At 42.2% G+C, this 13,368-nt stretch overlaps 1 protein-coding gene across 1 annotated transcript; it reads right to left on the bottom strand.

Moving 5' to 3' along the window:
* Positions 1 to 10,975: 10,975 nt before the first annotated feature.
* Positions 10,976 to 13,089, bottom strand: LOC145437058 (uncharacterized). Its single transcript, XM_080314235.1, has one exon. The coding sequence runs from the start codon at positions 13,062 to 13,064 to the stop codon at positions 11,799 to 11,801; it is 1,266 nt and encodes a 421-aa protein (XP_080170361.1). The 5' UTR covers positions 13,065 to 13,089; the 3' UTR covers positions 10,976 to 11,798.
* Positions 13,090 to 13,368: the final 279 nt, after the last annotated feature.

The raw sequence follows: 13,368 nt of genomic DNA, 5'->3' as shown, positions 1-13,368 counted from the left end.
CTTAGCTGCAGACAATAAATTGGTCATCCATCACACATTGGGCTCGAAGACATAAAATCACAGTTAAGTCGGGTATGAATCATCGGGTAACATGTACTAATTGTTCCCGGTGTTTTCGTCTGCCAGTGTCACATAAATTACTGTTTTTCATTGACATTTTTCCAAAAAACGAAATACATAGTTTTTTGTGACCATATTACAATCAGGATTGATATTTTCATATCCTCACTTCACTTTTAACGTGGCAACGTATTCTCGCATATCCCGCATTTCTCGTGTATTAATTGACTGACATTGTATCACTAATAAGACAGTGCTGTAGCTTCATTTTTCATAGCAGGGATGTAACCAAGTCACAAGGCTCCGAGTCACCAAGTCAATCTCACCTTTTTTTTAGTTTTGACTCGAGTCAAGTCGTGTCATTTTCCACGCACCACCGCGTCAAGTCCTAGTCCAAGTCAGCGAACAGAGGGTCGAGTCCAAGTCGTTCTACTGTGACTCAAGTACGACTTCAAGTCACCGTGTTGACTGCTCAATTTCCAGTTAAAGTCTTGTAAAAATATTTTTTATAACTCTGTTTGGTGATATCGAATGATTCGCATTCATAATATACTGATTGTTCTCATTTTTAGCAGTTTCTGGTCGCATTTTCAAGTACCAGTACCAATGGGCGAAATCCCAATACTGTGGTTACTCTACTAATCTTCAAAATTACAATGAAATGTCGGTGTTCGCCGTCTGAGTCTCGAGTCATATGACTTGGTTCGAGTCATGCACAATGACTCGAGTCCTAGTCGAGTCATCAGAAAATCGTGAAATGAGTCTGACTCGAGTCATTACAACCATGGTTCCTAGTACCGAAGTATTGAAAACATCATTTCACTGCAGTAACTACTTATGATGCTCTTGACAAGGAATTTTTTAAGAACTCAGAAATGATAAATGAGCGGGGGAGCTGAGGTAACGGTGTCATTGCACAGGGATAAAATTCTGGCCATCTTATTTACAGGGTCTTAAATCGCAGCCCCTAGGAAAGTCTTTCATCTGGGAAATATTGGTCGATGTCTCACACCTTGACTTGATAACTGAATCAGTAATCCCGATCATTGATCAACGCGATATAACTTTTGGAACGTAATTCTGTTTAATGTATTTCCAGCACAGAGTAACGGCTTAAATTAATGCTCCTACTTATTTGCAACTGTCAACTTTGAGCAGCATGGACTAGCCTTTATCAATAAAAGCCTGAATATTACGATATTACAGAGAAATCGCGTGACTATAGTAACACTTTTCACTCGTTCAAGGTATTGACAACATATTCCAAGCCACACCTGTCTCCTAGAGCAACCTATGTCTTAAGATGACCTTTAAACTATGTGAATATCAGCGACAATTGTGTCGCATTTAGCAAGTTTTAACATCATAACTTCCCATTATTTGCCGTTTTCATAGTCTGTCTCTATAAGTACATTCATACGCCGTCTTAATTTATCCTATCAAAAATAAGGGTAGTCATCCCATAAATAAATACCGACTTCATAATCTCGCTTATAAAGTTGACTATATGATCGTAGAACATATATAAAAATATATATAGACATAACTCGTACTCTGACCAACTGCTCGCGTATAACGAGAGAGCTTTCGCACGTTCCACTGCTCATAGTTGATGACGTAGGCTATATAACCCTACAGCAGTGGTTCCCAACCTTTTTCCACCCGCGTACCATTTCGAGGTTTTATGCAGTGCTCGCGTACCACCTACATAGGTTACGAGCGCCGAAGGCGGTCAAAATGTCTCCACCGTGTTGAGCTGCCGAAAGCAGCGAAACAGAAAATAAACGGCCCATTTTAAGGTGCAGTATATGATTTCTGTATGTATACATTTGGAATTATTGTGGTCAAATATATTAACGTAATATGGTTAGGTGAGAATCCCAATGCTTTACGACTAGATCTCTTCCTTGTAGGCCAGGGGTGGCCAACCTTTTTGCCATTCACGGCCGCATTTCAACTACTCATTTAGGCGACGGCCGCATTCCAGGGCATATAGTCGTAATTACCTTTATATGGACGCCAAATGCCCACGTTAGAGTGTCTACGTCCATTTCTGGTGAAATCCGAAATAATCGATTTAATCATATAGGCTTGGTATACGCAACGAAATCGCGAGTGATCACTGGTGATGTCATGGGACTGCAGGCATTGCCGCGCGAAGCGCGATTTTTTTAAAAAGATTTTCCAATGAATTTCGTGAATACTATTACAAGTTTTACATATTACTATCAAACATTTATCCTTTCCCAGCCCATGGATGTGGTCATATATTCACCGGTAGAATTGATAGAGTGGTGTTTTCGGAAATTGAGGGCAAGTTATAAATGATGATGCATCTTCGGGTGGGCCAATTGTTATTAGTCACTTTGATGCATGCTGCTATTTCTCGACCTCCAATCAGGATTGTCTGTATAGTTATAGGTATACACGATTTCGAGTTGGTATTTCTATATAAGGCGCATCATCTTCCTTAATTAAAATCTATCAAGAAATCGGGAGTCAATTCGTAAATGCAAATTGCATATCGACGGCCGCCAACACATACTAATTGAATTACCTTCTACGGCAGCATGAGGACGCAGGTTGGCCACCCCTGCCGTAGGTCGTCATTGATGGTGGGAGTCTCTCTATCCACGACGACGACGGCTTCAAAAAAACTTGAAGTCAACCCCACCCGAACTAATACCTCCCTTCGGTCGAAAAACACAGAATCCACTCGCGTACCACCTGGAAGACCTTCGCGTACCACTAGTGGTACGCGTACCACAGGTTGGGAACCACTGCCCTACAGTGAAACTGCATATCACTGAAGTATGACTGCACAGTGCACAATGTACAATGCATATTGCACATTCTGCTTTGATAACAGCGAAAGAGAACACCAATATGGAGGCAAAGCTGCACCCTTTCCTTCCTGAGATTATATTACGTCGCAATTCCACGAAATAAGCATTATTAACTAGGCAATCAGATTAGGTACTATAGTCACGTCAAATGGCGATTTAGAAACCGTTTCCGGTATCATTGCAAGTTGCAACCATTGTAGTGTTGATTTCATATCATTGTTAGTATCGTAAGTCTATAACAGTATTGACTTCCATGACAAGGTCTTCCTTACCTTACAGTCACTCAAACAAAATGGATATAACTAGCCCTGGGTATTTCGGCTTACTTCTGGCTTCCATGACAAGGTCTTCCGTACCATATGGTCACTCGGATTTAACTCACCTTGTTTAATTCAGCTCACTTCTGGCTGAGTTAATCGGACAAACAGCGTCGAATTTAAGCGGATAATCGATGGTCCGTTACATAGTAATTCAGAGAACGCATTAAAATGCTATACTGCTGTGTAATAAATGAATTGCAACTGCGCTATAATAGGCGCTGATCGTAGTAGTTTAAACTTCAGATCTTCCAAATATGCCAAATCGTCGACATCTAAGGTCATTTTACACCAGGCCAATATTGCTTATAAGTATTCCTGAGATACCAACTTACAGTCGCCTACGGTCCACCTTTCCCCCCAGACTTTTCGTAAGACACCGCATATTCGGGCCGGGTTGCAATGTGGAGCCTCGGTAAACCTCCCACACTGAGGAAGGGGTTATGGGGTCGACTTCGACCCATTTTTGTTTCGTCGGTGCGACGTACCACTACTCTACTGGCTACTCCATGAATCCGGAGTGCTGTACAGTGCCGCCGCGAACTATAACATCCTATAAGCTGGTACCGCGAGGTCGAAAATGCCGAGTAACACTGGTAATATACGAATGATTAAGCCACAACTAACACCGCGGAGCTCATTATATTAAATCCGCGAAATATATTTGTTCGCATGGCAGGTATAGTCGGATTGAAACAATAACAATGGAGGATTAGCATTTTGACCATCGCATAACAATGGAAGCAAAATGTAATGCATTTGCTATAAACCTGAGTAAGGGCATTTCGTGCAACCTGATTCACCAATATCTAGGTAAAATACGCAGCCATATAGGTGTCTCGAGATTAATGACTATTTAGTTAGACGCAATTCAACGACATAACCATTGCATTGAAACACAGGGGATGTTGTAATTACTCGTTACTAATGCACTCTATTATCCTTCGTTTCAATAATTTTCATGGAATATCAGCGTATACTATTGTAGCGTACTACTAGCCCACACATAATTAGATTACTTGATGATTGATTGCCATCGCTCATTAGGATGCTACTTCTTGTTCTTTTGCAAGCCGTTGTTGCTCACGCTCATTTAGTAAGCTGGCACTTTCTCTTGTGAAACAAGCAACGAAAGCAAATAGGAAAATGTTCCACAGTGGCCGTATCATTGTAATTCACACCTGCTAACAGTCTTGAAACGAACCCTGAATATTGCGCAGCCAGGCATCGTGGTACCAGTGACCTTTATGATGATGCGTTTCTAGAATTAATCTCGGTATGTTTAAAGGGGCACTGCGGTCTAAAAATGATGTGGTCTCAAATTGAAGGTAAAAACGAACAAAATTTTTTGGCCGCGGCCATTTCGTTCAGAACGCCACGGTAATGGAGCTGCAATTTGTTGAAATTTCTACAAGACCAGCTGCCGCGGCTGCTTAACCCGTTACATGGCACGATATCTTCACCGTCGCACTTGCTCGACGCGATTAGGCAGTCACGCAGAGAACGAATTTTAGATAGTTGTCAGCCGATGTTATGAAGGAAATGTGTCTAAGTTTCGTTCTCTGCGTGACTGCCTTATCGCGTCGAGCAACTGCGACGATGAAGACATCGTGCTATGTAACGGGTTAAGCAGCCGCTGCAGCTGGTCTTGTAGAAATTTCAATAAATTGCAGCTCCATTACGGTGGCGTTCTGAAGGAAATGGCCGCGGCCAAAAATTTCTGTTCGTTTTTACCTTCAATATGAGACCACATCATTTTTAGAGCGCAGTGCCCCTTTAATATATCAAATGCGCTATTACTGACACTCTTGTATTTCCTTGGCACTTTCAAATCACAACGCTAAGATGATAACTAGCGTTTAAACTCGGCACGTATACTCTGACCTAACGCACATTAGGATTACAGACTACTCCCGATTTCTGATGGGAATTGGAGCGTATTTCCGTTATGATTGGTTCACGGATTTTACGAATTTTAGGTCTGATGATGAGATGAATCGCTATTACTATCAAACAGTTTTAGAATCATTGGTATAGTATCTTCGCTTCACATTGTGGCTATATATGTTTCCCGATGTCTGAATGGGAATTATTACACTGTAAATGACCTTTCCGGTATGACACACAGGCCAGCGAATTATAAAAGCATGATTATAATGGCTATGGTTTGGTCAGCTCTAGAGGCCGACCTGTGTCGGATTTTTGAGCCAATACCGATATATCCGATAACTAGCACCTTCACCGATAACGACGATAGATTCAGTACATATTGATTATAAATGGGATCCAGGTCATTGGTTCCCAACGTGGGTGATATTGCCCCAAATGACCGATTTTGAGAAACACGGGGACGAAAATACCAAATGGGGTGATCGTGGGCGAAAATGTGAGAACGTCCAGTGGGCTATATTTAATTGGGACGACCAAAAATGCAAGTGATGAAAGCTTATTCTGCATATGGTGCGAAAGTTGACTGAAGAAGAACTTCGCTCAACGGTAAGTTTACGCGGAAACCCGTCTTCGAAGCACCTATTTGAAAAAACGGCTTTTCCTAATTTTTTATTCCATCATCAGCGATCAGAGTTAGGCGAATAAATTTCCCGTTTGTATGTCCTTTTATATCGGGGAGAAAATCTGTGTCGAGCTTTTTGAGGGCGCGATGAGTTGGAAAACGTTGGTAACCACGGATTTAGATCAACGCATGTTTCCAAAACGCCAGAGCATAAGTTTGAACATGAACTGAACACCTTTCTATCCATTGCTATTATTGGACATCAAAGACACTAGATAGGCTGCACTTGCAAACCTGTCAGCATTAAGAAATATGGAAATATTTCAAGTCGAGCAGTCGTAGATTACATGTCTCTTCCTACCTACTGCCACGAAAATTGATGAGAGATGGAGAGAGAGAGAGAGAGAGAGAGAGAGGGAGAGAGGGAAAGGACGTAGTTCAGTTTTGTCCTTGATATTTTTGCGGCATATACACCGACTCATGATAGACATACACGCGATCTGCGCATATGCATACCATGAGTGCATGATGTGCATATGCCGCTGGACAAGGAAGGTGCAGATATAGCCTTGTATGGCTTTCTAAGTCTTGCACCACACCTCCATGCTATCCCAGTAATTCATGAGCGCCAAACAGGGAAGTCATTGATACCAGTGTTACTAATCAGGTCTTTCGTCTGACCTGGCAGGGGATCGAACCCACGACCTACCTATCAAGAAGCCGGACGCTTAACCTTTACGCTATCTTGTCGGGAGAGAGAGGTAAAGGAGGGAGATTCCGTATTATCTCAAATAGCCGGTCTTTCAAAGTTTGATATCGACCCGATTTTATCGGAGAATCGATAATCGGGTGGTATCCACTTAGCACCGCGTATAGCCACTATTGATTCTGCTCTGACGGGTGCGCCAAGCTTTCTAAAAAATAAAATCACTTCGTTTATTCTGCGGACTCTTAGGTACTCTACCAATAATGGTTAGTCTTTTCGACTGTCTCTGTGATTATTGCTTCAAAGGCTGTGTTTGTCGCGCGAATATATCACGTTTTTTAGGATCTCGACTTGAAAAGTAATCGATTAACTGACACGCGAACTGTCTTTGATAAAATCATCCTGTAAGTAAAGAGGTATTACATTTCACATAATTAAAATTAAGTCTCGATGCTGGACTCGTATCTAGGAAACTTAAATCGATTGCAACGCAGCATCCAACATGATTCACAAAGAAACGCTGGTTAGTGCAGTGCTCTTCAGCATTATTCGAAACTCGTACACCACTGACCACGTAACACGCTGATTTCGTAGTAAGTCCAACCGAGGGCCTGATATTGTAATGTTGTTACGTCCTGCTTCTTGATCGGTAGGTCGTGGGCTCGATTCCCGGCCGGATCAGACCAGAGACTCGAAAACTGATATCCGCAGCTGTCGTGCTAGGCGTTCAGCATCCACGGATGGCATGGATGAGAAAAAACGGGGTTGCAGACTACGCAACCTCACGATCGTATCGCATCTCCGTTGTCAACGCATATCGATGGTGCAGGCGAAAAATAATATCATATCTCTCTATCTCTCTCTATCTCTCAGGGGTGTTCAACCTTTTCGCTATTCACAGCATTTTTCGAATAGATATATAGCACACAACTTCCATGGCATCTCGACGTCATATACTCACGTTAAATTAGCTGCTGGAAACTTGGCACCGCGAATAGCCCCATAAAGGTTTTTAACTGTTGCGGAGGCTTACTATATATGTGCACCAAAATCGGGAGTTTAAATCCTAGGGAATGTTATCTGAATTCTTTGTTTACCTGGAAAATAATTTCGTCGATGCTGTTGGTTGTTTCATATGTTTCAGAAAAACCTTTATTCGTGAAACGCATACGAATCAGACTTGGTATTTCTTTATGGGGTGCATCATTTTTCTCTGCGGTTCGCTTATGTGCGGTATGTGGGGCAGATTACACTATTATATTAAAACGGAAAATCACCCTGAATCGCACCAAGCGCGAATAAGATTTTCAAGTTTAATTAAAATCACTCAAACATTCAGTAATCAATACGATAATTCAAATCGTATATTGTCGGCCGTCAACACACGCTAATTTGATTATGCGTTGAAGGCCAAATAATTATTGTTCAACGGCTGAATGCGACCGTACCCATGCCGATTACCACCTCTGGCCTGTTGAAATATGGATGAACAAGGCTGCAACGTATTGGGAATGCTAAATACTAATCAGTGCTCCGGACCACCGCCCAACACAGTGTTTCTCCAACTCGACCCATTACCAAAGAATGATGAACCAATGATGAGGATCAGTATTTGCTTATGATATCACAAGAGGATTGTAATTTACAAGCTGCGTACAGCTGATATGAACATTATATTACATTGCATAACCCGTACACATGTTCTCAGGCATAAACTTGCCTATTTATTGTGATATCTAGTCATTGGTCCATTTCAATGCGGGTCTGGTGCACCCTATAGTACACCCCATATGAGCGATACACCTTTTTCTAGGGTGTACGAAACACCCGGTTGCAGAGTCATTGGTTAGACCAGTGGTTCCCAACGTAGGCGATGTCGCCCCCCAGTGGGCGATTTGGCGGTTTAGGGGGGTGAAAATAGCGAAGGGGCGATGGGGGGGCGTAAACGGACGAAGGGGGCGATAGTGGGCGAAAACAAAGAAGGGGGCGAAAGGGGGGCGATTACGCGTTAAAACGGCTATATTGGAGTAAGGACCACAACTGCCGCACCCCAAACCCCCATTTGGGGGTGGAGGGAGTAAACTCGAAGAGGGACAGAAATTATTTCGTGAATTAACATAACTTATAGAGTAATTTTTTAGAAATTCAGGCAATCTTTTCAAAAATTGTTCGCGCTGGGCGTGATTTAATGTTGTCATACATCTCGATTTGGGGGTATCCGTCACCCAACAAAAGTACACATGATTTATGGAAATGGGAGACTTCAGCGTCGGCCATTACTGCGCCACGACGCACCAAGACATATGAGGTTATAGGCCATGTAACATGCGATTCCGACAAATGTGCCAGAACGATCAGCAGGGAGAAGACCTTGGCCGAAAAGGAATTTCCTTGTGCTGACAGAAAACTATGATATATAAACATATATGTTTAATTGTCCATAGGCGCCTCAATGGCTGGCGTCGAATGTTCCTGTCCTGGCGATCTGAACGCCACAGGACAAATGCCCGCCCGCAGGGAAAAATTATTTGCCAGTAAAGAAATACCAATTTGAAATCATGTGCGTCTTTTAGTTTGGTACATTTTGGCAATTTCCATATCTTCTGACATAGCAAATACAGAAGGTCACGAAATAGCATCATGTAACGAAGTCAATATAACGACGAGCACGCCCGAAGATGTTTAATTATTATTTAGGGTTCCTACCTTTTCCAACACACCACACTCAGCTCTACCGGTAAATTGTAGAATTGTAGCAATATATATGCAATTCCCGACCATATTGACCGATGTAAACATGAATTATACAAATTTGTCGCGCTTTGCGCGATTAGGCGAAATACGGTGACTCACCAAACAGTACATGAGATAGGGTATAGCTGATATGTAGCGACGAAAAGCCTACTGGCTGAGGGGAGGTCTGGAGTTTGGTTTATCACCCTATGTGGGTCCGAGACCAATATTTTGGGGCCCTGACGAAGTGCTGTTACGGTCCTGATTGGAGTTAAGTCGGAGAAATGACCTTTTTTAGTCAACTCACGAAAATGTAGCTGTCAAAGTGTGGTTTCGAGATCAAGCCGTGAATGGGACCTTTTTTTTATTAGTCAACTCGCTGGTGATCCCAGTTTGTATGCCCATTTTCGGTACGCCAATATTTGGGGGGCGATGATCTGTGTGGAGCTTCAAAAGGGGGCGATGAGTCGAAAAAGGTTGGGAACCACTGGGTTAGACGAAACAATAGTTTCGTAAAGTAATACGGCCTGCGATAACGTAAGTAGAGTTCAATCCACAACATTCGCACAAAGCGCAATTAAATATGTGTGGTCGAAAAAAAATATCTAAATATCTTTAGCGTACTGTTTAACTGGGATTGCTTTCATTGTGGTCACTAAAAATTACTTATTTGAAATTATTACAGATCCACACTGTTACAACATCACAGGTGGCGAGAAAACGCAGTGGTATAATCAAGGATATATATATCCCGTGTATAATCCACGGCTGCAACACCAATGAGTTGAGGGTTCGCGTCCGACTTCAGAATTCCTATACCTAAGTGTTGAGGGTTTATCTAGGCTCCTAGTCGCCACTTCATCCGCGTAATCGGTGTCTTACAAAAAGCCTAGAAGTGAACCGTGCTATAAGTCGGCAGTTACGGAATTAAAATGAAGAATATCGGCCTGGTGTAAATGGCCATTGACCCTAGTATAGTCGACAAACACCATGAATGCCACAAAAATAAAACATCATAATGAGTGATATTCGAACAGCATTCTCAACTTCAAGCTCGAGTGAAAAGCGAATTGCACAGCTGTACTGGATTTGTAGGTACCATGCAGTCCTATACTCGTATCATGACAATCAGGACTCGTATTTCAGTCAGCCTGTTCATGCACCGCGAAATTGCTACCACATATCTGCTCGCTTGAGGTCACACTTTTGTACATCTTGATCTAATTATTATTAAATAGATAAAAGAAGACATGCACAAGTAAATGTCACAAGCTAAAATTGATGAGGTGACGTCATACAATCTAGCGTTGAACAGAAGACGATACGAGACGACGAGCAGTTCGGAATATCCCGTCCGCGAATAATCATGTATTACAGAAAATTTTCGCGCTTGGCGCGTCTAGGCGATAAAAGCTGACTCGCGAAATTGCCCCGAACGCAGCATAATTGGTAGTCCTATAGCTCATGACCGAAGCGACCGAATAATTCGATAGGTCCGGTCATCATCGAAAGCTAGTGTCGCACTGTTTAAAAAAATGCGAATTGAAATCTCGCCAGGGCAATAAGACTACTCCGAAATAGCCACCAAAGGTCGATTGGTCTGAACAATGGGGGCGCAGCAGCACAATGACCATAACAATGGCCAATGGCGTCGAGCGATTGATCGGAACACTGCCAATTTTCATATTTTGATGACCGTTTTGCGTCCGTTTCATTGCCCTGGTATTCGTGCGACCCCGACCGTACTCTGAAATTCTAAATTTGATCCTGACACCGAAAATGTTTGGGAACCACTGGTGTAAAGCGTTCAACAAACGCGCCAGATATCAATAGCAATGAAAACTCCGGGCTGCACATAGACTTTGTAGTAATTGCAATGTCAGAGATATCACGAAGCACTAGTGGCGATAGCGACGAGATTGATCAACGAATTTTTCCATCTGACCGTTTGTAAATCGAGATAGTAGAAATCAAAACGCTTTTCCAGGTTATTTGACAAACTCTGTACAAAATATTCACGATCACACGTATCACAGTACGAGGAATTAGTCACTAAAATCGCAAGGCGCCCATCATTGGAAATTAACTTACAAATTGCACTCACACAAGAGTGGTAATACTACGATGTGATATGAAAATATAATCCACGTAGTTTATCAATCGTATGAAAAGTCACAGATATGATAATTACAATTTCTGTGTAACGGCTTTTTAAATATCAATTTTAGTAAAAGAACGTTTATCCATCACAAGCAAGTTAACTGTTGCCGCAGCCTTCATAATGTCAATTTTCCAACGGCGGAAATTGTCAATGACGCTTTCACTCCCAATAAACTTTTGAATATCGGGCAAGAGACTTCCTGATTTGTTCAGTCGCAGCTATATTATGTTACAAAGTGATTAAGGGCGGCTACAGACCGAGACGCACTACACCCTTACGAGCGGTGAGCGCGACTAACTACTGCTTTGTAGAAGACTACTACTAATAATAATCTTTGCTATGTTCAACTCAGAATGAATTAATGCGCGAGGCTCTAAACTTGATTTACAGTGAAACCTAACGTCGGGTTCATCACATCTTATTCTTTGGTACCGAAATGAATTAGCATGTGCGTGATTAGAGTTCATTTATGACGAAACTCTCTGCTGCATATCTCACACTTATGGTCTTTTACATCAAAATGAATTAACATGTGCGACCTCAAATGTGCTTTATCACGAAATTCCTTCGCGCATACTTTACATTGGAACCTTTTGATGTCGTGATGAATTCGATAGTGCGACTTTAAACTATATTTTTTGTGAAACCCCTTGTTGCAAATGTGACAGGAATGCTGTTTTGAGTCGATGAGAATCGGTGAATGTTGCGTTAGATCAGATTTGACACAGAACGCCTTTCCGCATATTTCGCATAGATATTGCTCAAACTGGGTATGAGTCCTTGAAATATGCTGTTTCAGGATATAGCGCGCTGCATATACTTTTCCGCAGATCCCACAGCCATACTTCATCAGATCCAAATGATCTGAAGCGTGCGTATATAAATCTTGTCTCTGACGAAACTCCTTTCCGCAGACTTCGCATTTGCGTTCACTTGCTTCTGCATGAATCAAAGCGCGGTATTTGAGACCCGATTCACAACGAAATTGGTATTTAGAGATGTCACGTTGATGTTTTTCATCGCTGTTGGAGACTAGAGAATGTTTTTTTAGGTCATGCCGTTCAGTAAATGCGAAACCGCACGTAAAACACTCGGAATTTCCCGGTCTGCTGTGAATTTTCATGTGTCGTATACTGATCTTCCGCTGAGAGAATGCTTGCCCGCATATTTCACACTTCAATTCCTTGCGTGCAAAGTGAGTTTTCCGGTGTTTTCTCAAAGTCCACTCGTAAACGAATGCTTTCCCGCATATATCGCACTCAAACTTTTTCACTCCGGAGTGAATTTTCACGTGTTGCGGCATGTTTCTCTTGCGAATGAATGCTTTCCCGCATATTTCGCACACGAATTCCTCAGGTCTAATGTGAACTTTCAAGTGTTTTCTCATTCCATTCACGGAAATGAAACCTCTTCCGCATATTTCGCACTCATTCGTTTTAGCTCCAGTGTGGGTTTTGATATGCGCTCCCAGGTTTCTCCTGTCTGAGAATAGTCTCCCGCATATCTCGCACATGCACTCCTTACGTCCAGTATGTATTTTCCTGTGTTGTTTTGCTTGACCCTTAGAACGGAACGTTCGCCCGCATATATCGCACACATGGTCTTTCACTCCGATGTGAATCTTCAAGTGCGTTTGCAAGCAGTACACGGTAGTGAGTTCCTTGCCACAAATCTCGCAGACGTGACGTCGCCATTTCGCTTCATAACATCGCTTCCTATGAATATCCATTACTGCGATAGATGTTGAAGTGACGGAATTAGATAAAATAGGCTAGGTAAAAGACTATCTCAATTTTTGCAAAAAATGGTGTTGCATAGACATCAAACCTTTGGTTTCAAGACATTATATCGGAGAAAGCCAAGTCCGAATCACCATGGCATAGAACACTGCATAGACATATTTTTCCTGAGGACCCATATGCGAAGTAGAAAGTAGGCTAACGTAGGCTGGTCGAGTCAAAAGTTTGAGCTGTATTCTGTAATATCGAAATCTGCACCTGCCAACCAGGTCTATCTGAATTTTACGACGACCA

This window comes from Botryllus schlosseri, chromosome 1 (assembly GCF_051294905.1).
Source record: "Botryllus schlosseri isolate E-star chromosome 1, Bs_hap1, whole genome shotgun sequence".
Classification (NCBI taxonomy): domain Eukaryota; kingdom Metazoa; phylum Chordata; class Ascidiacea; order Stolidobranchia; family Styelidae; genus Botryllus; species Botryllus schlosseri.
This window is presented reverse-complemented; position numbering and strand designations above follow the sequence as displayed.